This window comes from Somniosus microcephalus, chromosome 1 (genome assembly GCF_052327205.1).
Source record: "Somniosus microcephalus isolate GS21.2 chromosome 1, FLI_Smic_1.0, whole genome shotgun sequence".
Lineage (NCBI taxonomy): Eukaryota > Metazoa > Chordata > Chondrichthyes > Squaliformes > Somniosidae > Somniosus > Somniosus microcephalus.
Window position 1 is genome coordinate 78,778,420 of NC_140987.1, and position 26,867 is coordinate 78,805,286.

The 26,867-nt window shown below is 46.6% G+C and overlaps 1 protein-coding gene across 7 annotated transcripts in view; it reads right to left on the minus strand.

The window, feature by feature from the left end:
- Positions 1 to 26,867, minus strand: part of frmpd1a (FERM and PDZ domain containing 1a) — a 294,153-nt gene that overhangs the window by 215,929 nt on the left and 51,357 nt on the right. For all 7 annotated transcript variants that reach the window (XM_085983574.1, XM_085983599.1, XM_085983605.1 and 4 more), the window contains exon 2: positions 3,962 to 4,066. In XM_085983574.1, the coding sequence (XP_085839700.1) occupies positions 3,962 to 4,062 (101 nt within the window). In that variant the 5' untranslated portion in view covers positions 4,063 to 4,066. The remainder of the gene's footprint in view (positions 1 to 3,961; positions 4,067 to 26,867) is intronic.

Genomic DNA, 26,867 nt, shown 5'->3' on the forward strand with positions numbered 1-26,867 from the left:
ATAATTTCAAAACTAGCCAACAGCCTGTGACATTGCCCATGTTTAGTTGATGAATACAAGTTCTTTTTATATACAAGATGGCAACAACAGAAAGAACTTGATTTTATATAGCGCCATTCACAACATTTCAAAGTGCATCACAGCTAATGAGTTATTTTTGAAGTGTAGTCACATATGTGTCGGGAACTGCAGCAGTCAATTTGTGCACAGCAAGATCCCACAAACAGCAATAATGTAAATGACCAATTAAACTGTGATGTTGGATGAGAGGTAAATATTGACCAGGACACTGGACGAACTCCCTTGCTCTTTTTCGAATAGTGCCACGGGATCTTTTACATCCATCAGACACAGCCTCGGTTTAATGTCTCATCTGAAAGATGGCACCTCTGACAGTGCAGCACTGCCTCAATACTGCACTGACGTGTCCGCCTAGATTATGTGCTCAAGTCCCTGGAGTGGGGTTTGAAGCTCCAGCCTTCTGACTCAGCAGCACCTAGTGCTCAGACCCGGCAACTACATTGTAACAATTGGCATAATAAAACTGAATGTGAGATGTTAACAAAGCAAGTTACAATGCCAAATATTGTCTCAAGATGTGTGACCAAAAATTATGACAACAGACAGCAAATTATGCACACAGCATGTATGTGGCCTACACAAGCTTTTGAATGTATATTCACGGTACATAAACACCACAGCCATAGTGGCAGTGCAAAGCAGCTTCGGTTTTCAAGTACATGCAGCCAGAATCCAGAGCCAGAACATAGTGGAGCGAGACTCCCTGTGGGAGGTAGTCTCACTCCACTTCACGTCAATCATTGCAAATACTTAGCACCTGATTTACATTCCAAGGTCAGCATCAGTGTGAAGTCAAAACCAGTTCATACCAATGCTAAACATGTGGACTGTGACTGCGTAAATCAGCTTCAAAACATTTAGCACTGGTATTTTTTTATTTTTACTGCATGTACTTCGTTACTCATTAGTGACTGGCCTTCCTTCAGCTGTTTATGAAGGGTACAAAATGCAACCTGTTGTCAAAGGGGAAACATTTGCTGCTGGTGCTCAGGTAACATCTTAACTTCAAGGAATTTGTTGCCTTTCTGCTTGTTAACTACACGGTCCAAACACTGCATGAGTTAGAATGAGAATGGATTCCTCTACAGATTGAAAGGTATAAAATGTGAATGAATTCCTGCACAGATGGGAACAAATTCTAAAAGGTAAAAGCGAGAGTTCAATGGAGTTTGACTTGAGTAAATTGTGCAAATTTCTATATGGGAGTTGTAACCGAGGAGAATACGAATTAGTGTCTACTTGAATACGTGGTGTGGTGCTTCTGTATTACCCTCCATTGTATTATACTGTGCATTCTGTATTTGTATTTGAAAATGTATATTAGATTACTTGCGGGTTGGGGGCGGAGTGTGAGGTGAGCAGGGTGTGATGTGATATGATGTAAAGAGAAGTGTGTGTGATGCAATGTGATGTGAGTGCGAGTGTGAGTGTGAGTGCAGTGTGAGCATGGTGTGAGCATGGGTGCGAGTTTGAAGTCACCCTAGTGTGAGGTCATCTGAGTGAGTGTGAGTGTGAAGCTTTCTGAGTGTGAGTGCAGCAACCAATGCAGCAACCATCTAATTTCTGCTAAATAATGAGGTTTGATGAGTCTTGAATTCAAGAACTCATCAAACTACAAAGAATGGCAGTGTTTGACAGCTTCACAGAGCTGTCAAACGATGACAATTCATCTGTCAAAAATGTTTGACAGGTGAAAGGTCATACGCTGACGTTCTCTGTAACTGGCTTTCCCTTAATTGACCTGCTAAGCCCGCTGGAGGCGGGACCGAAACCCGACAAGTGGGAGTCCCGCCTCCAAAAGCTCCCCATTGGCAAAATCCAGCCCTGTGTTTTCGGATGATGTCGTCGAGGGCCAGCATATAGATGAGAAATAGTGGGGGCCAAGGATAGATTTTTGGAGAACACTAGAGGTAACGATGCGGGAGCGGGAAGAGAAGCCATTGCAGGTGATTTTCTGGCTACAATTAGATAGATAAGAATGGAACCAGGCGAGTGCAGTCCCACCCAGCTGGACAACGGTGGAGAGGCGTTGGTGGAGGATGGTATGGTCAACCGTGTCAAAGGCTGCAGACAAGTCGAGAAGGACAAGGAGGGATAGCTTACGTTTGTCACAGTCACATAGGTTTTCATTTGCGACTTTGATAAGAGCCATTTCGGTACTGTGGCAAGGGTGGGAACCTGATTGGAGAGATTCACACATCGAGTTCCGGGAAAGATGAGCACGGATTTGGGAGGCGACAACACATTCCAGGACTTTGGAGAGAAAAAGGAAGTTGGAGATGGGGCGGTAGTTTGCAAGGACGGGGTCACGGGTTGTTTTTTTGAGGAGGGGGTGATGACGGTAGATTTAAAGAGGGGGGCAGTACCTGAGGAGAGAGAACCGTTAACAATATGAGCGAACATGGGACCCAGAAAAGGAAGTTGGGTGGCTAGCAGTTTGGTGGGAATAGGGTCAAGGGAGCAGGAAGTGGGTCTCATGGACAAGATGAGCTCAGAGAGGGCATGACGGGAGATCGGAGAGAAACTGGAGAAAGATGCGAATTCAGGGCTAGAGCATGGAGGAACCTTAGAGGCAGTTTGGCCCGGTGGGCTAGGCGAAGGAAGGGAAGTGGCAGAGGCAGCTGATCGGACGGTCTCAGTCTTAGAGGTAAAGAAGTCCATGAGCTCCTTGCACTTGTTGTTGGAGGTGAGGGTGGAGGAGATGGGAGAGAGGGTTTTAAGAAGACGGTTTGTAGTAGAGAAAAGAAGCTGGGGGTTATCTTTGCATTCCAGAATGATTCTGGAATAGTGAGCAGTTTTGGCAGACAAGAACAGGGCCCTATAGTGCTTTATGTGGTCCAGCCAGATCTGGCGATGAATGGCTAAACCAGTTGTCTGTCATATCCATTCAAGTCTGTGTCCTTTGGACTTAAGGGAGCGGACATGAGGGCCGTGCCAGGGGGAACGGCCAGGGTGAGAGAGAGTAATTATTTTAATAGGGACTAGGGCGTCAAAGGTGGTGGTGAGGGTGTGGTTGAGCATGAGGAGTGATGTGATGGAGTAGGCTTGACAAGACAAAGTGAGAGGGGGTGTGCACTACAGGATGTTGGTGAATCTGCAACTGTACCCATCTTTCCTGACTTGGTTATGTCATTAAACTGCTTCCTGCGCTGGATCCAGGTACGGGGCACAATACACCTGCTGCTGACCTCCTCAGCCAGCTCTAACCATGCCTGACAGCAACAGGTATCTTCTTCCTGTTGCTGGGGAAGATTATTTCCTTCCTGCTCCTTACTGCACCCAGCAGTACATCAAGTGAGGCATCGTTAAAGCAGGGTGCAACCTTTGAACATATCTTATAAATTTGCCATCTCTTTCTTACACCCCCCAACTCCTCCAAATTCCATCTTTGAATTGGCCTTTTAAACAGTCGAGTTGCGATCATGTCTTACAGGTGCACATCACGCCCGCTGACACAGAATGGAGAGCAAAACCCGAAAGTAAAATGATCATTAGGTATCCATGTTGAAATTGGACATTCTGATGCGCTGAAATATCTTTCTGGTTTCATGCATTGCTATCACCCCCCCCCCCACCACCTCCCACCACCCCCCACATCCCCCCACCTCCCCCCCCCCCCCGCCCCGCTCAGAACCCGCCTCCGCATTATCAGGCCCGCTATATAAAAGGTGAATGAATTCCTCTACAGATGTGAACAATGTACCCACTCTGTAAACCGTAATGTGTATGTAGGAAACGCTGGAAACAGAGTGATTGTTCATACATGTCAACTTAATGGGTGATGGGCTGGACAAGGAAACCTAACCGTATAACTACATCCATTTTAGCAAACAACCTACAAGAAAGCAATCAGATTTTAATAAACAAATATAGATCTCACCTCTGTGAATGATCTCGAGTAAGGCGAAGCCACTTTGACACCATTTGTTCAACTTTGTGGGATTTGCGAACTTGGACCATGTTATCCTCTGGTTCTTCCATTTAACTGCAGAAAATATACTTGTGTTAATCGCACTATTGAATTGATACTTGTATTAATCCCAGTATCTGCATCGAACACAAACAGGATAGGAATAGCCCACCAAATGCAGTGTAAAGCTCCCTCTACTCTGCCCCAACAACATGCCTTAGACCCTCAGGAGAGCACCCACTACTACACCAATGTGATCATCTTTCAATTTCCCACTCCAATCGTCCTTTGACAGTTCTGGCTGAGATTGCCAATTAATGCCATTTGGATTTTGCCTATTAAGAACTGGTTTGAGACTGCCCAACTCATTTTACACTGGACCCTTACTGCCAGTAGACAGAGGAGTTCATACTGAGCTCCACCCCAAATGCAACCCAGTTTCCTGTGTCGGGAGGGGGGGGGGTCAATTACTATACACGGTGGCAGCCTGCCAGTACCTCGGAGGGAAATCTGATGGTGCTGGGCTACAGAAACTGAAGTAGTGGAGAGGAACCTTAAAGGGGCAAAAGAGGCCCAAAGGAGGAAGGAGGTTCAGCCTTTGAGTGCTGAGGGCCAAGCTGGATGGGAGGAAGCCTCTACTAGGTCCTTTCTGTTGACAAAAATCAAGGCCAATTTATCACTATTACCATAGACCTGCTACCTACCACCTTCCATCAGGCGGTCCTGGGGAGGGGTAGTAAATAGCGTGGACAGGAGGGAACTGGGACAGGAGCAGGGCTCTACGCCCCTCTGGCATTTTGCATGTGGCAGACTGTCACAGCGGGGGCAGGGGGAGAGAAATTGAGACATCGGTAGGCCTCATCCTTCACCCCATTTTCCTAATGTTTCCACCGCAAGCTCACTCAATTTTTGGGTAAGATCATGGACGAAACTTCAGCTTTATAGCTGTAATCTAAACATAGTCTAAAAAATTAGTTTCATGAGCAGGACACTTTTCAAAAGTCAAATAAAATATCCAAATGGGGAATAAATCTTAAAATTAGAGCTAAGCCTTTCAGGAGTGAAATCGGGAAGCTCTTTTTCACACAAAGGGTAGTGGAAATCTGGAACTCGCTGCTCCAAAAGGCTGTGGATGCTGTACAATTGGAATTTTCATCACTGAGATTGATAGATTTTTTTGGGTAAGGGTGTCAAGGGATATGGGGTGAAGGTGGGTAAATGGAGTTGAAGTACAGATCAGCCATGATCTAACAGGCTCAAGGAGTTGAATGGCCTACTTCTGTTCCTACGTTCCTAATTCTCATTAACTTTAATGTACTTTTGCTTTCTCTCTTATTGGTAACACATTCATGTTTGTTGGCAGGTTAATTGAGGAGACAGAGGTGCTGGGGGCCAAATTGAATGAGAGAGGGGACTGAGCCCAACAACTGGAGGTTGAATTAAAACAAATAGTGCTACAATCAATAGCTCCTACGATTGTGTCATTTCAACTTGTGAGCACCAGATATCAGAGGCTTCCACTTACTCTGCAAAAAGCTCTAAACACACTTGTGAACATTAGAACAAACATGTCAGGCTCAACTCAGTGGTAGCACTCTCACCTCTGAGTCAGAAGGTCATGAGTTCAAGCCCCAATTGCTAGACTTGAGCGTATAATCGAGGCTGGCACTTCAGTGCAGCACTGAGGGAGTACTGCACTGTTGGAGGTGCTGCCTTTCGGATGAGACGTTAAGCTCGGTTGGATGTAAAAATCCCATGGCACTATTTCAAAGAAGAGCAGGGGAGTTCTCCCGGTGTCCTGGCCAATATATTAACCCTCAACCAACATCACTAAAAAAACAGATTATCTGGTCATTTATATCATTGCTGTTTGTGGGATCTTCCTGTGCGCATATTGGCTGCCGCATTTCCTACATTACAACAGTGACTGTACTTTAAAAATACTTCATTCACTGTAAAGGTTGTGAAAGGCACTATATAAATGCAAGTCTTTCTTTATTCTTTGATGCACAACAACTGCAATAGTACTTCACCTTTCGCCTCTCCCTCTTCTCTCCTTCATCAAAGAACCATCCGGGATTTGCCTTATACACCTAACATCCCCCTCCCTCCAGTACCTTACTGCACCCTCGAGACATCACAAGGCGCTTTACAATCAACAGTTTACTTTCTGAAGTGCAGTCACTGTTGTTATGTAGGCAAACGCAGCAGCCAATTTGCACACAGCAATGTCTCGCAAACAGCAAATGAACAAATGACCAGTTAATCAGTTGTTGGTGGTTGAGGGAGGAATGTTAGCCAGGACACCTGTGGGTAGACTTTAATCTTTACCATCTGGGTGGGTGGGAAAAGTGGTGGGTAGGATAACACACTTGCTACAGAACCCATCTGATTTTCCTTTGTTCAAATTCTCTGCGCTAGATTTTCCTCTCTGTACTTCACTCAGCCAATGCCTAATGTCCAGGTAGTAAAGATGTAAATCTACCCTCTGCTCTTCAGATAAAGCCATGGTCTCTTTCATATCCACCTGAACAGATAGGCAGGGCCTCAGTTTAACACCTTGTGGGATCTTGCTTTTTGCAAACTGGCTGCCATGTTTCCCTACATTACAACAGTGACTAGACTCTAAGGGCTGGATTTTGTCAATGGGGACGTGATGGAGGCGGAACTCCCACTTTTTGGGTTGTAGTCCCGCCTCCATCGATTTGTGGCCAACCCATGAGATTTTCCCTTGATTGACCTTGTTGAGTCCACCCAGCGGGCTCAGCAGACCAATTAAGGGACACCCGGTTACAGGTGATGTCAGGGATTGACATTTCATCTGTCAAGAGCTTTTGACAGATGAAATATCAGCGTTTGACAGCTCTGTGAAGCTGTCAAACACTGACAATCTGACTTCTAACTTGAGTCCTTCTCCACAGACTCAGTTAGAAATCTCTCCAGAATAGAAAGCTGAATGCTGCAGCTTTTGACAGCTCGCGGCCATTCTGCTTTCTGTGCCGGTGAGATGAGGGACTCCCGAGACCTGAAGGAAGGAAGCCTGTGTTAGTAAGTAAAGGTAAGTAAAACTTATTTAAACACTTTACACACACCAAACACACTTACCTCTGCAGTCATGCACCCATCATTCACCTGAACACCGGACATCTCGAACCCTCCAAGCCCTTCAGCCCGACAGTCCGCCTCGCTAACTTGGCATGGTTTGGAGCCATCAGGCAGCCCACACTTCAGGGCTAAAAATAGGGATTAAGCCAAAAACTGCCTGTTAACTACCTGTTAACAGGCAGTTAATTGGCACTAATCCCCTTCCCGCCTCGGGGAGGCGGCTCCCAGCACAGGTCGGGTACCCGCCTCCTGGGAAACGGGCATGGAGGTGGGTTGGGGGCGGGAAGGGTTCATGCCCCCCGATTCTGCAATTTTCCCCCCACTCCCACCTCCAAACCCGCCTCCACAGGGCTTGGAAATGCGAGCCCTAAAAGTGCTTCATTGGCTGTAAAGTGCTTTGGGACATCCTGAGGTCATAAAAAGGCTCTATATAAATGCAAGTTCTTTCTTTCTTAAAAAGTTTTCTTGCGCCTGATGTCAAATTGCCTAATTGGGTTGTCACACTTCAATGGAATGTTTGATACTTGTTCAATAACAAAATACTGCGGATGCTGGAAATCTGAAACAACAGAAAATGCTGGAAGCACTCAGCAGGTCAGGCAGTATCGTGGAGAGAGAAACAGAGTTAACATTTCAGGTCAATGACGAAGGGTCATCGACCTGAAACATTAACGCTGTTTCTCTCTCCACGATGCTGCCTGACCTGCTGAGTGTTTCCAGCGTTTTCTGTTATTGTTTGATACTTGTTCTTGGATTTCAGATGCTCTGCCTTATACGTAGAGGGATAATGGAACTGGGTCTGAGGAAACAGACTAGATTTATCTTCCAGCACTGCTTGGAGCCTGTCTGAAAATCATGCAGTCTGAAATTGATCTCAGATGTGTACCACCGGAAAGCTGATGACAGGATCTTTACACACTGAGACTCGATAGAGACAGGTTCCCTTACACTTTTGGTTGTCTGAACTTTCCCATGTACTGAAGCACTCCTACTTTATGGCTAGCGGGAACATAGGAACAGGAGTAGGCCATTCAGCCCCTCGCGCCTGTTCCACCATTCAATTAGATCATGGCTGATCTGCACCTCAACTCCATTTACCCGCCTTTGTTCCATTTCCTTGATACCCTTACCCAAGAAAAATCAATTGATTACAACCTTGTAATTTTCTATTGGCCCAGCATCCCTTTTGGGGGACAGCGTTCCAGATTTCTACAATCCATTGTGTGAAAAGGTGCTTCCTGATGGCACTCCTAATTGTCTTGGCTCTAATTTAGACCCCTTTGTTCTGGATTTCCCCACCAGAGGAAATAGTTTCTCTCTATCTACCTTATCAAATCCTTCTATCATTTTAAACACCTCAATTAGATCACCCCTCAATCTTCTAAACTCAAAGGAATACAATCCAAGTTAATGCAACCTGTCCTCATAATGTAACATTTTAAGCACTGGTATTATTCTGGTGAATCTGCGCTGTGGACTCCCTTAGGCCATTATACCCTTCCTGAGATGCTGTGCCCAGAACTGAATGCAGTACTTCAGATGGGGTCTGACCAAGGCTCTATACAACTGAAACATAATTTCCTCCCTTTGAATTCCAGCCCTCTCGAGATAAAGGCTAACATTCCATTAGCCTTAAAACAAAGCAAAACACTGTGGATGCTGGAAATCTGCAGCATTTTCTGTTTTTATTTCAAACTCTTAGCTGGTCAGGCAGCATCTATAGAGAGTGTTCTGGACCAATGAACATTTTATGTGTGCAGATAGCAGGTTATTGTGTTAACAGTTTGTATGCTGGAAAGGTCATCTGATCTTTCTTCCTGTGTGAGGTCATTTGACCTTTGTTCCTTTCTTCCTGTTGACCCCAGGAAGCAGTTTTGCTAGGAAGAACCTGACTTGAGTAATGGAGAATCTGCCATGAGAGGTTCCATTTACAATCCAATGTAATCTGATTTCATATGTTAGGCCAAGCGCAATATCTTTTCACAAATCTGTTCAAGTAAAGCTTCAAAACAGCAAACGGCTTCAGAAGAATTATTTTGAATAGAGTGTTTAACTTGCTGGATAACTAGATAGGAGCACGTCTCGCACGGCCAGTACAGAGAGAGAAACAGACGTTTCAGGACGATGACCTTTCACCAGAACTGGAAGAAGTTAGAGATATAACAGATTTTAAGCAAGTGCAGATCCAGGGGAAAAGGGGGAGGGGTATCGTGCTGAAGACTTGTGCTCCAGAACGAGCCGCGCCTCTAGCCAAGCTTTTCCAGTACAGCTACAACACTGGCATCTATCCGACAATGTGGAAAACTGCCCAGGTATGTCCTGTCCACAAAAAGCAGGACAAAGCCAATTACCACCCCATCAGTCTTTCTTTTAATTCATTGATGGGATGTGGGCGTCGCTGGCTAGGCCTGCATTTAGTGCCCATCCCTAATTGCCCTTGAGAAGATGGTGGTGAGCTGCCTTCTTGAACCGCTGCAGTATTGTTTTTTGTAGTAGTTGCTTACAACTGAGTGGCTTGCTAGGCCATTAAGAGTCAACCACATTGCTGTGGATCTGGAGTCACATGTAGGCTAGACCAGGTAAGAACAGCAGATTTCCTTCCCTAAAGAACATTAGTGAACCAGATGGGTTTTTGCAACAATTGACAATGGTATCATGGTCACCATTACTAAGACTAACATTTAATTCCAGAATTAAATTGAATTGAATTTAAATTCCATCAGCTGCCATGGTGGGATTTGAACCCATATTCTCAGAGCATTTGACTAAGCCTCTGGCTTACTAATCTAGTGACATAACCACGATGCCACCGCCTCCCAAGGCTACTCGCAATCATCAGCAAAGTGATGGAAGGTGTCATCGACAGTGCTATCAAGCAGCACTTACTCACCAATAACCTGCTCACTGATGCTCAGTTTGGGTTCCGCCAAGACCACTCTGCTGCCGACCTCATTACAGCCTTGGTCCAAACATGGACAAAGGAGCTGAATTCCAGAGGTGAGGTGAGAGTGACTGCCCTTAACATCAAGGTAGCATTTGACTGAGTGTGGCATGAAGGAGCCCTAGTAAAACTGAAGTAAATGGGAATCGGGGGGAAAACTCTCCACTGGCTGGAGTCATACCTAGCCCAAAGGAAGATGGTTGTGGTGATTGAAGGTCAATCATCACAGCCCCAGGACATTGCTGCAGGACTTCCTCAGGGCAGTGTCCTAGGCCCAACCATCTTCAGCTGCTTCATCCAACATAAGGTCAGAAATGGGGATGTTCGCTGATGACTGCACAGTGTTCAGTGCCATTCACAACTCCTCAGATAATGAAGTAGTCCATGCCCGCATGCAACAAGACCTGGATGACGTTCAGACTTGGGCTGATAAGTGGCAGGTAACATTCGCGCCACAGAAGTGCCAGGCAATGACTATCTCCAACAAGCGAGAGTCTAAACACCGCCCCTTGACATTCAATGGCATTACCATCACCGAATCCCTCACCATCAACATTCTGGGGTTCACCATTGACCAGAAACTTAACTGGACCAGCCACATAAATACTGTGGCAACAAGAGCAGGTGAGAGGCTAGATATTCTGCGGTGAGTGTCTCAGCTCCTGACTCCCCAAAGACTTTCCACCATCTACAAGGCACAAGTAAGGAGTGTGATGGAATACTCACCACTTGCCTAGGTGAGTGCAGCTCCAACAACACTCAAGAAGCTCAACACCATCCAGGACAAAGCAGCCCGCTTGATTGGCACCCCATCCACCACCTTAAACATTCACTCCCTCCACCACCAGCGCACCGTGGCTGCAGTGTGTACCATCTACAAGATACACTGCAGCAACTCGCCAAGACTTCTTCGGCAGCACCTCCCAAGCCCGCGACCTCTTCCACCTAGAAGGACAAGGGCAGTAGGCGCATGGGAACACCACCACCTCCAAGTTCCCCTCCAAGTCACACACCACCCTAACTTAGAAGTATATCGCCGATCCTTCATCGTCACTGGGTCAAAATCCTGGAACTCCCTCCCTAACAGTGCTGTGGGAGTACCTTCACCACACGGACTGCAGCGGTTCAAGAAGGTGGCTCACCACCACCTTCTCAAGGGCATTTAGGGACGGGCAATAAATGCTGGCTTTGCCAGCAACACCCATATCCCATAAAAAAAACTCAAAGAAAAAGAAAGAACAATGGGACAGGTCTGTAATAGGGTGGAGAGCCCATCAAACCTTGCCCTTTGACCTTACCTCTCCCCCACCACCCTTTTTTCCCTGGCTCTGCACTTTCTTACAAACTGTTAAATCTCTAACTTCTTGCAGTCCTGATGGAAGGTCATCGACCTGAAACATTGGGGGAATTTTAACCACCCAGGGTGGGCAGAAGAGGGGCATGAGGGGGGCTGGGGGGGGAGGGGGGTGTTAAATTCTTTAAAAGGGGAACTCGACCTCAACCCACCGTGAACGCATCTACTTCCGGTTTAACCAGGGTGTGTCAGTAATTACAATATGTTAATGAGGCTGCGACCACCTCCCCGTGATCTCTCCTCCCCCCTCCGCGATCCGCCCCCCACCCCCATCCCCAGTGATCTCTCCCTCCATCCCTCTATCCTCTCCAGTCCTCGGCTGTGTCCTTGAACATCAGGTTTTCCCACACGGCAGCCAGCCACCCTCTTCATCGGGTCAGCAGCCATGCGGGAAAATGTGTACAAAAATTCAAATGAGGTCCTGCCGTTACAGAACCTCCACCTTTCCCGTGTTTCCAGGTTTCCTGGTGGCTGACAGTTGTTCCCACTCCCTTCCCGCCATCCTGTAAATCTCGAGGCCCTTAACTCTGTTTCTCGCTCCACAGTAACTGCCTGACCTGCTGAGTGTTTCCAGCATTTTCTGTTTTTATTTCATTAGCCTGTGATTGCTTTTTGAACCTCTACACTAGCTTTTAGTTCTTTGTTTACATGGACAACCAATTCCCTTTGCTCCACCACAGTTCCAATCTCTCAGCATTAAGAAAACATTCCAATTTGTCTTTCTTGGATCCAAAGTGGATGACCTCACACTTCCCCACATTGAACTCCCTCTGCCATAGTTTTGCTCACTCACTCAGTTTTTTGTTTTCTTTGTAACTTTCTACTCCCATCTACACAACACACTGTGGTCTAGAAATTCACTGGCCTTAGCGCCGCTTTTGAGGCGCTAGAGGGCCTAGCGCCGAAGTTATGGCCAGTTTAGAAATTGACAGGGGCCCTAAATCGGCATTAGGCCGGTAGCGCTGCGCCGGCACCGATGACGTCATCGGTGTGCGCAGCGTCCCGGTTGCCATGGTAACCCGCCCGAACTCGGAAATTGAGTTGCGGCCGCCTCGCCCGTGGCAGCCGCAAGCAACGTTCTGGCAGAGGTGCCTTACAGAACTTTGCGCCGGTGCATTAAAGGCCCCGCGGCGGCCGGCCGCTTTCCCGCCGGCCGCCTGGCCGCAGCTCCCTCCCCGGACTTCCCCCCCCCCCCCGGAACAGAAGCAAGCCCGGCACTTGTCCGAGGTGCCGGGCTCATTTTTAAAAAGATTATCGCGGGCCGCGGCCGGGTGCAGGCAGCTCCTCCTTAATGGAAGGAGGAGGCCTGCACTTCCCGAGCCTGCCGCACCGCAGCGGGCGCCGCAGCGCCGGAATAGCGCCGCAATGTGGCGCGTGGCGCCAGTTTTGAGGCGCTGAGACCCCTCAGTAGCGCCGGCAGCCGTTTGGGCGCGGCGCTACTGAATTTTTGGCGCGCGCAGGGGGACTTAGCGCCGGCACTAACTTCCGGCGCTAAAGCCCTCGCTGCGCCAAAACCGAATTTCTAGGCCTGTGCCTCCAAACTTAGTGTCATCTGCAAACTTCGATATACAACTGTCTATTCCTTGGTGAAATTGGTAATTGGTGAAAAGCTGAGGTCCCAGTACAGATCCCTGGGGAACACTAGTCAGGGAACGAATCCTTTATCACTACGCTCTGACTCCTACCTCCCAACTAAACACCAACCTATGTCACAAGTTTACCTCCAATTTTGTGTGCTTTCAATTTTGCTGAAAATATTGCGCGGGACCTTATCAAGTGCCTTCTGGAAGTCCATAAAGACAACATTCATGGAACCGTCCCTGTCCACCATGATCTGCCCTTCACAAATCCATGCTAACTCTCTTTGATCAACTCATACTTGTCCAAGTGCTCAGTCACTCTTGCCCCGATATTAACGGAGCCCAGTAGTTGGTAAAGAATCCGGCAAGGCTGGGGACATGGAGGATTGGCAGGGCCTCATTTAAATAATTCTGTGGAGCCTCCTTCCCCATAGCCGCCTGATTGACAGCCTGGTCAGTGGGTGGGAGCAGAAATTTAGCAGCAGGAGGCCACAGGCGGGGACCCGTAGGATCGGACCTTGACTGTCATTTGGGGGGGGTGGCAATTCAAGTCGCAATTGAAAGGTGGGGGGAAGGAGGAATGCTGATACAGCGATTGGGGGTGGAGGGGGAGAGGAAAGGTCCAAGCTGAGATCGGGAAGGGGAGCCTGGTGATGCCAGTGATCGGGAAGGGTGGAGGGCGGGGCTGGGGAAGCTGAAGGCTTCCTTGTGAGGCCTGGGAGGAGCGTAATTAATTATTAATTAATTTCAAATTAAACGAACCCATCAGCTAATTAATACTAGACCTCAAGTGATTCTATTCATGCTAAGTATAAATTACTACTAATTAACAAATAAATAAAGATTAGAAATGGCAGTGCAGGTTGTGTGTTGCGACTGTAGTATGTGGGAGTTTGTGAACAGCGAGACTGACCCGGATTACTACATCTGCAGTCAATGACTCTGGCTCAGAGTCTTTGAGCTGGAGTGCGAGTTGGAGACACTCCGACATTTAAGGGAGGGGGAGGAATTTTGGATAGTTTTTTGCAGAGTACAGTTATACCTCAGAGGAAAGCACAAGTGCAGGAAGGGGAGAGTGTGACGGTTAGTCAGCAGGATAAGGGGAACCAAGGGGAGATAGAGAAGGAGGTGCCACAGACACTGGTCCTGTCCAACAGGTACAATGTCCTTGCTACCTGTAAGGATAAGGGTGCAGGCTGCCAGAATGCTAACCATGGCACTGTGGAGTAGGAGGCAGTCCAAAAAGGGGAAGAGCAGAATAGGAAGGTTGTAGTCATACAGAGTTCAATAATTAGGGGGATAGATATCGTCCTCTGCTGTAGCGACCGAGAGTCCAGCAGGGTGTGTTGCCTACCTGGTGTAAAGGTAAAGGATATCTAGGAGCAACTAGAGAGAAATTTGGAAAGGGACGGGGAAGATCCAGTTCTCGTGGTCCATGTTGGGACCAATGACATAGAGAAGAAAAGGGAGAAGGTCCTGCTAAGGGAATATCAGAGGTTAGGAACCAAATTAAAAAACAGGATCTCACGGGTGGTAATCATGGGATTAGTACCTGAGCCATATGCTAATTGGCATAGGGATAGTCCGATCAGGAAGATGAATGTACGGCTGAAAGACTGGTGTGGGAAAGAAGGGTTCCATTTCATGGGACACTGGCACCAGTACAGGGACAGGAAGGAACTGTACCGCTGGGACAGGCTTCACCTGAACTGTAGTGGGACCAGTGTCCTAGCAGAAAGGATAAATAGAGCTGTCAATAGAACTTTAAACTACTAAGACAGGGTGGGGGAGGGGGGGGGAGGGGGGGAGGGGGGAGGGGGGGAGGGGGGGTGCGGCTCTGGTGAAAATAACATAAGTCTGAAGATAAAAGAAATAGGAGATGCGAGTAAAGGCCAGTCCACGATAAGGGACAAGGGTAACATGAATGGTCAGGGAACAAATACAGAAGTATGAAAGAACTTTTAAAAATAAAGTAAAAGGAACACCTATTAAAGATGAATGAAACTGCCTGTACAGCAATGTACATAGCATCCAAACTAAATGGGGGAACTGGAGGCAATAATCCGTAGCAAGGAACCAGATATATTAGGGATAACTGAAACATAGCTACATAAAGAACAGGACTGGCAACTAAATATTGCAGGTTGCAACATAATCAGAAAGGATAGGGAAGGGAGAAGGTGGGGTGGGGTAGCTGTACTAATTAGAGACAAGTTAATAGAAGTAGAAAAAAGGGAAATAACCAACAGAAGGTTAGAAACAGTTACAGAATTTTACCTGGTGACTATGAAGGAATGGCAATATATGTCCAAATCTAGATGGTGTGTGGCTTGGAGGGAATCTAGAGGTGATGTTGCTTCCATGCACCTGCAGCCCTTGTCCTTCTAGGTGGTGGAGGTCATGGGTTTGGGAGGTGCTGTTGAAGAAGCTTTGGCAAATCACTGCAGTGCATCCTATAAGTAGTACACACTGCAGCCACAGTGCGCCAGTGGTGGAGGGAGTGGATGTTTAAGCTGGTGGATGGGGTACCAATCAAGTGGACTGCTTTTTCCTGGAAGAAACACAGCTTCTTGAGTGTTGTTGGAGCTGCACTCTTCCAGGCAGGTGGAGAGTATTCCCTCACACTCCTGACTTGTACTTTGTAGGTGGTGGAGAGGCTTCAGGAGTCAGAATGCCTAGCTTCTGACCTGCTCCAGTAGTCACAATATTTATGTGACTGGTCCAGCTGATTTTCTGGTCAATGGCAACCCCCAGCATGTTGGTGGCAGAGGGTTCGGCAATGGTGATGCCATTGAATGTCTTGGGGAAATGATTGGACTCTCTCTTGTTGGAGATAGTCATTGCCTGGCACTTGTATGGCATGAATGTTACCTGCCACTTATCAGCCGAAGCCTGGATGTTGTCCAGGTCTAGTGGGCATGGACTGCTTCATTATATGAGGAATTGCAAATGGAGCTGAACACTGTGCAATCATCAGCAAATAGTCCCACTTCTGACCTTATGATGGAGGGAAGCTCATTGATGAAGCAGCTGAAGATAATTGGGACTACTCATCACTAAATCTAGTATGGACTATACACATGTCATTTCTAAATATATTGGCCTAGAAATTGACTGTTGGTGTGAACTGGCACAGGGATCGATCCCGCGCCGGAACGGGTAGGCCCAAGGCCCAGTCTATATTGGGCCACAGGCCTCATTTACATCAGACTGACAAGCTGCAGATGCCTGCTGGGCGCCCCCTGGCTGATCGCTGGCAAAGAACATTTGAATACACCGCCCGCCACATTGGATGCTTTGGCATCCATTTCATGCCTATAAAATGGGCGCAGCTTTATCATATTCTTAGGCCATTGTTCCTGAACTGTCCTGAATTCATTTTAGAAATTCATTGCTTTTACTACTTGAGCTATTCTGCTTCCCCAAGTCTCTGTGAAACTTAAAGGGAGAGAAATTCAGTATCGCCCTGTTTGGGGCAATAACTTTTGAAAGCTGGGAAACTTAGCGCCAGGCTGTTTGCACTCCACTTACTTCCTGGAGCTCTAAAGGACACAGGCGGGGCGGTAGTGGTGCAGCGCTGCACAATGTCCCGTGCAGCGCTGCCGTGATCCAAGGCTCTGTACGGATAACCGTAGCTGTCGTAAAGACAGCGGGGTTTGATTGACAGCTGGTTGACGGCTGACGTCATATCCGGGGGCGGGATCCGATGCCATCTTGGCCATGCTTGAGGTACTGTACTAGAAGAGACAGAGTCAGGACTGAATAAATGGCACTCCACTACAACTGCTTGGGAGACTCGTAATTACGTTATTAAGATAACAGTACATGGTACCAGGATTTATAGAACTCACGATAAGGACATACTACAACAATGGAAGGAATAAAACCTCCGGCTAGCCTGCAACTAGAAGGAAATGTGGATGAAAATTGGCGTGTCTTCAAGCAACGCTTTCTTCTCTACCTCACAGCGATTGACGCTTCGACTAGCTCTGGAACACGTAAAGTAGCTTTGTTGCTAACAGTGGCTGGCTCGCAGGCAATCGAGCTGTTTAATACATTTACGTTTGCAGCCAAAGATGATAAAAATGATCTGGACAAGGTGATAGAACGGTTCGACGAATACTGCACTCCAAAAAAGAATGAAACGTATGAGAGATTCGTGTTTCGCTCCCGCGTGCAAAAGCAAGGAGAATCCCTTGATTTTTTTTGACGGACTTGAAAATAAAAGCACAAACATGCAACTTTAGGGACCTGAAGGAATCGATGATACGCGATCAAGTCGTTTTTGGAATACTCAACAAGAAGGTGAGGGAGAGAATGCTTAGAGACAATAACCTAAATTTGGATGCAGCAGTGAAAATATGTCATGCTAGTGAACTCTCAGCCATGCACACGAAAACTTTCGAATGGAGCAGCACAGCAGTGGGCGGGAGCGCCCTGGGGCTGAAAAACCTGCCGGTGGATGTGGTACACAAAAGGGACACAAGAGGGCCCACGGAGTTCAAGACGATGATGCCTTACGAATGCAGACGGTGTGGTAATAAACATGTAGCCAGACAGTGTCCTGTTTATGGGAAGAACTGTGCAAAATGTAAAGGCAGGAATCACTTTGCCAAGATGTGTTTTTGGGAAGAGAAAACTGAAGGTAAAAAGACAGTGCATGCTATTGAGACTGAAGAGACAGGAGCAGAGACTTTGTTTGTTGGAATGGTGCAAAATGAGTCAAAACACGGCAAAAATGCTAATGAAGTGCACTCTGTGAGACCAAAGACTGAAGTTTGGATAGCTCCCTTGCTGGTAAATGGCACCATTGTTCCCTTTAAGCTAGATACAGGTGTTAAGGCAAACCTCATAAGTTGGAGTGATGCACGGAATCTCAAAGTGCAACCTAAAATACTGAACAAGACAGTGTCTTTGAAGGCATACAATGGACAAAGCATTGAAACAAAAGGAATGTGTAGACTGAATGTTAAGGTAAAAAATCACATTCACCCTTTGACCTTTGTTATAGTGCCTGAAGGACATGAGTCACTGTTGGGGGATAAGGCCTGTGTGGATTTGGGCTTGGTACAAATCTGACCCATGAGACTATAGCACACAAATATGCAGATGTATTTCAGGGTTTCGGAGCACTGCCCTTTACATACTCCATCAAACTGAGAGAGGATGCACAACCTGTGATTCACACACCCAGGAGAGTTCCAGTGGCTCTCCGTGAAAAACTGAGGAAAGAGCTAGGCCGCATGGAGGGACTAGCTGTCATAAAGAAGATTGAGGAACCGACTGACTGGGTAAATTCCATGGTCTGCGTCAATTCAAAGAAAACTGATAAATTGCGTGTCTGCATGGATCCCAAGGACCTTAACGCCAATATCAAAAGAGAGCACTACCAAATTCCAAAGAGAGAGGAAATAGTCAGCGAAATGACAGAAGCGAAAGTCTTCTCCAAGATGGACGCCTCGCATGGTTTCTGGCAGTTGAAACTTGATGAAGAAAGTGCTAAGCTGTGCACTTTTAACACCCCGTTTGGTCGATACTCCTACCAGCGTCTGCCCTTTGGTATTAGCTCCACCCCAGAAATCTTTCACAGAGCAATGGAGCAAATCATCGAGGGCCTGGAGGGAGTGCAGGTGTACGTGGATGATCTGGTAGTATGGGGATCCACTCAGGGGGGGCATGACACCAAACTGGAGAAAACATTTCAGAGAATACAGCAGTATGGACTCAAACTAAATAAAGACAAATGTCAGTTCAGTGTCAATGAAATTACATTCCTCGGAGACAAGATCTCTACAGAGGGGATTCAGCCAGACAAGTCAAAGGTAAAGGCTATACATGACATGGAGAAACCAAAGGACAAGAAAGGGGTTCAGCGGGCCCTTGGCATGGTTAACTACCTAGGAAAATTCATTCCAAATCTAGCAGTGAAAACTGTTCATCTGAGAAAACTGCTGCACCAAGAGACAGGGTTCCAATGGGGACATGAACATGAGAGAGAATGGAAGGGGCTGCTACACATTCTAGCAAGTGAACCCCTACTGAAGTTCTTCTGCCCTAAAAGAGGACAAAAGTGTCCACAGATGCCTCTAAGAATGGATTAGGGGCTGTCCTTCTACAGGAAGATGAAGGAGAATGGCGACCAGTGGCGTATGCGTCACGCTCCATGACGGCCACAGAGTGCTGGTACGTGCAAATCGAGAAGGAGTGCCTTGGCTTGGCATTTGGGTGTGAAAAGTTTCATACCTACATCTATGGTCTTCCCAAGGTTATCCTAGAAACGGGCCATAAGCCACTGCTAGGGATCGCAAAGAAGAATCTGTGTGACATGTCACCACGGATACAATGCCTAATGATGAGACTTCAACGTTACGATTTTGAGCTAACATATGTGCCAGGGACACAAATGTTCATTGCAGACACACTATCCAGGGCTGCGCCTCACACCACACAAAACAGTGAATCAGAAGAGGATGTGGCTCTTCATGTGGATATGGTCTACGCAGCATTGCCCACCACACAGGAACAACTATCAGTGATAGTCACAGAGACATCAAAGGACCCAGTCCTGAGTAAAGTAATGAGAAATCTTCAAGAGGGCTGGAAGAAAGGGTCATGTAAACAATATTATCACATTCAGTCTGAGCTCTCTGTGGTCAATGGACAGGATAGTAGTGCCCACCTCTATGTGACGAGAAATGCTAAACAGGATACATGAAGGGCACCTGGGTGCAGAAAAGTCAAAAAGGAGAGCACGTGAGGCACTCTACTGGCCAAACATGAACTCTGATATTGACCAGTTGATCAGCGAGTGTGCTACATGTCAGGAGTATCACTACAAGCAAACAAAAGAGCCCCTCATTACCACAGAGCTCCCATCACAACCTTGGGAAAAGGTCGGAACTGATATATTTCACTATGAAGGAAAAGACTATTTGTTAGTTATTGATTATTATTCCAATTATCCGGAGATGGCTCTCTTGTCCAGTACCACATCAAGAGCTGTGATAACTCACCTGAATTCAATCTTTGCCAGGCAGGGCATCCCTCTAACCCTGGTCTCTGATAATGGCCCTCCCTATGCCAGTCATGAGTTTCAGTCATTTGCTTCAGAGTATGAGTTTAATCATGTAACCTCCAGTCCGCTCTATCCTCAGGCTAATGGAAAAGCGGAGAAGGGGGTACAGATTGTGAAAAGACTATTAAAGAAAGCAGCACACAGCAACACTGACCCATATCTGGCCCTGATGTCGTACAGGGCAGGCCTGCTAGCAAGTGGCAAGTCTCCAGCTGAGCTCTTACTGGGTCGGAAAGTCCGTGCACGACTTCCCAGTTATGTCACACCTGACCACAGAGATGAGGTGTGGGCAGACAAGGCTCGGAAACTACAAAAGAAACAAAAAACACTTCATGACCGCACAGCCACTACACGAGTGCCTCTACAGGAGAAAGATATAGTTCGCATTGAAGGGCCTGAGTCATGGCCTAAAAGAGCCACCGTTCTACAACAGGTCACCCCCAGGTCATACAGTGTCATGACAGAGAACGGCAATGTGTTTCGCAGAAACAGGAGGCACCTACTGAAAACCACAGAGACCTTTCAGCCTCAGGAGGACGGAGAGGATGACGAGATGAGGGAAATGCCACAAAGAGACGAGATGAGGGAAATGCCACAAAGTGACGAAGGACACAGTAGTGATAATGTGACAAGGGACCTGTGTGGTACAGACATGAACTTAAGGGATACAACTGGGGTGGTTCAGCAAACACCCGTTCAGCCACGCAGGTCACAGCGCACCAGAAAGCCTGTAGTTAAACTTGACCTGTAGACAGGGATTGATAAGACTGTAAACAGTTAATGGACTCCTGGGTGTGGGTAAGGTTTGTACCTACATGCAATTAGTTCAACGGTGTAGTTACACTGACTGTTTCTATATGATGTTAACAAGTGTTCTATGTGTTATGTTATGTTATGTTGTTACTGTGTTATGTCTTCATTGAAGGGGGAAGATGTACGGATAACCGTAGCTGTCGTAAAGACAGCGGGGTTTGATTGACAGCTGGTTGACGGCTGATGTCATATCCGGGGGTGGGATCCGACGCCATCTTGGCCATGCTTGAGGTACTGTACTAGAAGAGACAGAGTCAGGACTGAATAAATGGCACTCCACTACAACTGCTTGGGAAACTCGTAATTACGTTATTAAGATAACATTACAGGCACCTTCCCTCCCTTAAAGGGAAGAGCCATCTCTGCAGGCTCTTCATTGGGACCAGCTAACTGGGCAGAGTGCCGGGCTGATCGATTGCGGCCCAGGAGGAATCGAAAAAAGTCATTTGCAATGTTAAAATTTTTCTCCTACCCGCGCCAACAACCCCTTTTATTTGCACCTCTGAACAACGCCTCCTGCAGCTGTCAGTGTTGTCCCCCGGCAATGCTGCAGGGGGCAAAACTGAAGCTCGGGTCTGGGGCACTACCGTGGCGATGCACATGGCAATGACATCACGATCTCTGGGCGCTAGTGGTTAAAAACCTCCACGTAAATTTCGTGGATGGCGATACTATCGACACGCCCAGTTGCAAAGTCAGTAGCACTCCGTTAGCGCCCCCCCCCGAGGCACTAATGGGAGGCGCTAAGGTACTGAATTTCTCCCCCAAAATCTCCCATTATAACCACTTTGTTTTTGCTCCATGATTCTCTGATCTCTATATTTATAGATTCCCCACACAGCCCTCCCCCCAACCCACCATTACTGTCAGGGTATCTGTAGACAACTCTTACCAGAGTCTTGAATCCTTTGCTGTTCCTTAACTCTACCCATAGTGTTTCCACTGCCCGATCACCCTTACTGAAATCCTTTCATTTCACTGCTATAATTGTGTCTTTCATCAATATTGCTACTCCCCACCTTTCTCAATTTCTAATAACAACTGAAGTACAATCTCAGTCTAAGGAAAACCTACTGAAGCACTTCACATAACTATAGCAAAAGAAATAATAAAATGGGATTTACACCATCAGCATCTCATACAACAACAGCTAGCAAGCAAAATGTTCTTGCCAGAATAAATTCACCAGCAATTTTTCTCTACTAAGTATTAGCTTAACAACAACTCTTTCATTTAGAAATACTTCTAAAAATTGGACAGCTTCCAATAATTCTCTTCAGAAATAAAAGCAGAAAATGCTGGAAATACTCAGCAGGTCAGGCAGCATCTGTAAAGAAAGAAACAGAATTAACGTTTCAGGTCGATGAATTCTCTTCAGCTCTACCAGCTGGACTGGATTTTCCGGTGAGTAGATGGGGAGTGTTCGCTGTCTGTGCTAAGTCTGAATATTGACCAATATTTTGTATTGCTGGCATATTAAAATTTGCCACTGGTATTGGTGGAACCCTGATTTAATGTCAGAGACTTGTTCAGTACTGATACTTTTTGATGATGACATGTATTCCTAAAATTCTTAAACCTTAGGCTGGGATTTTGCTGACCTCGGCGGGTCCGGCTCAGGCGACGTTGGTGGTGGGTTCCGATCCCGCTGCTGGCTCCATCCCACTGTCCAAAATGATTTTCCCTTGATGGGGCTTGTTAAGCCCACTCAGCGCGTTTGCCAGTCCAATTAGAGGAAGCAGGTCTGGTGATGTCATTTGATGACGCGTCATCAGCCGGCTTCCTTAAAGGGACCATGGCCAACTTTATTTTGACATTTGTGCTGTCAGTGTTCTACAGCATTGAGGTGCTGCAAACACTGGCATTCACTGCACAGAGGTGCGGGGCTGCACCCAGGTTCTCCCATGACTCCCTCCATATGCTTATGGAGGATGTCACCACAAACAGGGAGGTCCTCTTCCCTTCCGATGAGCAGAAGACACCTCCCCAGGAGACCAACACAGCCTGGTTGCACATTGCACAGGAGGGCACAAGCAGGGATGTGGTCAGGAGGACCTGGGTGCAGTGGCACAAACCTTTCAATGATCTCAGTAGATCACAAAACGTTAGTACAAAGCTACACTCACCTTCATCCTGCTGTGCCACTCATCACATCCCCATCACTCTACCTTCTCTACCCTACCCCTGCACATCCTTACTCACACCAACTTACCTTGTGCCTTCACCCATCCCTCTCTCTCTATCTACATTATCACATCCCCATCTTGTAGGGATTTCGCAATAATTTCAAGATATCCTACAGTTCCGAAGATTGAATTTTGATTAAAGAATACCTGGGTAATATACCTTTAAAAATCCAGGGATCAAAATGGCTGCCAGACCGCATGGCAGAAGACAAAAGACATTGAAAAGGCAGCTTGTGTGTGTGTCTGTGAAAAAGGTGAAGATCAAAGATGGCTGACCAGACTGCCAATCAAAGGCAGTTCAGGGAGTTTCCCCTCCCTGCAGAGATAATCGATGTGTTTACAGAAACTGCTACAATGTTTACACAAAGGATTACTGCGGTTTCAGTCTGACCACAAGGTCAATGACTTTTGTTTACACTACTCAAGCAATCAAGGAAATAGACATGCTTTTTTTCAAACCACGGCAGCTTTATTCAAAAGCCCATCACAGACAATGAGGACACATTTGAACTGCAGCTTTATCCATAGCCCATCACAGACAATGAGGACACATTTAAACTGGAAAAAAAAACAGTTTAAACGAATGGGTGATTCATCCAAACCCATGCGAGAAGCATCAGGAACAAGGTAGATGAATTAGCTGTGGAAATAGAGGTTAATAATTATGATCTAATTGGGATTACGGAAACATGGTTGCAGGGTGAGCAGGGCTGGGAGCTTAACATACAGGGGTATTCAGTATTTAGGAAGGATCGACAAAAAAGAAAGGGAGGAGGGGTAGCATTGCTAGTAAAAGAGGGGATAAATGCAATTGAAAGGAAGGATATTAACTCAGTTAATACAGAATCTATATGGGTGGAGCTAAGAAATAGCGAGGGGCGAAAAACATTAATAGGAGTGGTATATAGGCCTCCAAATAGTAAAATAGAGGTTAGGGAGGGCATCACGAGGGAAATTAGAGAAGCGTGCAATAAGAGCACAGCTGTCATCATAGGTGACTTTAACTTACATATAGATTGGACTAGCCTAATCAGTAAAAATAATGAGGAGGAGGAATTCCTTGAGTGTTTAAGGGATGGTTATCTGGATCAATATGTCGAGGAACCAACTCGGGAACAGGCTATATTGGACTGGGTACTGTGCAATGAGAAGGGACTAATCAGTAATCTTGTTGTACGGGGACCCTTGGGTCAGAGCGATCATAACATGATCGATTTCTCACTCGAAATGGAGAGCGAAGAAATTGACTCAGAGACTAAGGTCCTGAATTTAAACAAGGGGAATTATGATGCCATGAGATGGGAACTGAGTAGGTCTGATTGGACAACGTTCCTGAGAGGACTGGAGGTAGATAAACAATGGCAAACATTTAAAGATAGAATGACAAAATTGCAAAAATTGTTTATACCAATCTGGCATAAAAGGAAATCTAAAAAGGTGACTCAACCGTGGATAACAGGGGAAATTAGAGACAGCATAAAATCCAAAGATAGGGCGTATAAAATAGCCAAAAAAAGCGCCAGAGCGGAAGATTGGGAACAGTTTAAGATAGAGCAAAGGAGGGCAAAGGGCATGATCAAGAGGGGCAAAATAGCTTACGAAAACAAGCTGGCGGAAAATATAAAAACTAACTCCAAAAGCTTTTATAAATATATCAAAAGGAAAAGACTGGTGAAAACCAAAGTTGGTCCATTGCAGTCAGATACGGGGGAATATATAATGGGAAATAAGGAAATGGCAGATCAACTAAATGCATACTTTGGGTCAGTCTTTACGAAGGAAGACACAAAAAACCTCCCTGGGATATCGGGAAAAATAGGGACATTGGCAAAGGAGGAACTGACGCAAATCAATATCTCTAAGGATATGGTGTTAAGGAAGCTAAAGGGATTGAAGGTGGACAAATCCCCAGGGCCTGATAACATGCATCCTAGGGTACTGAAGGAGGTGGCCCTAGAGATAGCGGATGCACTAAGGATGATTTTTCAGAATTCATTAGACTCGGGAACAGTGCCGATGGATTGGAGGGTAGCTAACATTACCCCACTATTCAAAAAGGGGGGTAGGGAAAAAGCAGGTAATTACAGACCTGTAAGCCTTACATCAGTTGTGGGCAAAATGCTGGAGTCCATCATTAAGGATGAAATAGCGGAGCACTTAGCAAATGGGGACAGGATAGGACAGAGTCAACATGGATTTACAAAGGGTAAATCGTGCTTGACTAATCTATTGGAATTTTTTGAGGGAGTAACTGGTAGAATAGATGGGGGAGAGCCAGTAGATGTGGTGTACCTGGACTTCCAAAAGGCCTTCGATAAGGTCCCACATAAAAGATTAGCATGGAAAATTGAGGCTCATGGGATAAAGGGGAAAGTTTTGGCGTGGATAGGGAACTGGCTGTCAGATAGAAAACAGAGAGTTGGAATAAACGGCTCATTTTCTGAATGGCAGGCAGTAACAAGTGGGGTACCACAGGGATCTGTCCTGGGCCCCCAGCTGTTCACAATTTACATTAATGACCTGGATCAGGGAGTCGGATGCAGCATTTCCAAATTTGCAGACGACACTAAACTAGGAGGTGGGGTGGGCTCAGAGGAAGAGACCAGGAAGCTCCAGAGCGATTTGGACAGACTGGGCGATTGGGCGGATAAATGGCAGATGCACTATAATGTGGACAAGTGCGAAGTTATCCACCTTGGGTGCAGGAACGGGAGGGCAAATTATTATTTAAATGGCAATAGATTGGGAGAGGGGGAAGTACAGAGAGACCTGGGTGTTCTTGTACACCAGTCACTGAAGGCGAGCATGCAGGTGCAACAGGCGGTCAAGAAGGCAAACGGTATGCTGGCCTTCATAGCAAAAGGGTTAGAATACAGGAACAGGGATACCTTGCTGCAGCTGTACAGGGCACTGGTGAGACCACACCTCGAGTACTGTGTACAGTTTTGGTCGCCTCATCTGAGGAAGGATGTTCTTGCCATGGAGGGGGTGCAGCGGCGATTCACCAGGCTGATACCAGGAATGGCGGGAATGACCTATGAGGAGAGACTATGTAGTTTAGGGATGTACACACTGGAGTTTAGAAGATTGAGAGGGGACCTCATAGAAGTGTATAAAATTCTGACAGGTCTAGACAGACTGGATGCAGAAGGAATGTTTCCCTTGGCGGGTGAAAACAGAACTAGAGGACATAATTTAAGGATAAGGGCTAAACCATTTAGGACAGAGATGAGGGGGAATTTCTTCACTCAGAGAGTGGTGAACCTGTGGAACTCATTGCCACAGAGGGCAGTGTACGCCAGCTCATTAAATATATTTAAGAGGGAATTAGATATATTTCTACGGGCAAAAGGGGTTAAGGGTTACGGAGAGAAGGCGGGGACGGGATACTGAATTAAAGGATCAGCCATGATCTCATTAAATGGCGGAGCAGGCACGAAGGGCCGAATGGCCTACTCCTGCTCCTATCTTCTATGTATCTATGTATTACAGACAATGGGGACAATTTGGATCCCTTTTGTTTAGCCCAGGTACATCCGGATTTGGGCGGGCCCCAAATGGGGTATAAAAGATAGCTTCTCAGAAGCCTCTCTCTCTCTCTGTGGCCTCGCCTCCGTGCCCTTTACAACGTAGGAGCCTGCCTAAAGGAGTGGAACACCAGCAGTTTACTTTTAAAATACTTGTAGTGTATGTGCCTTTAAGAGCCCCCTGTGTACTGTAATGCCGGTAATGGCCACTCGGGCTGTTGTATCAGTTAGTTCCCCTCCAGACATTGTTCAGTAAACACCTGTGAAACCAACTCCTGTCTTCAGTGTCTCTATT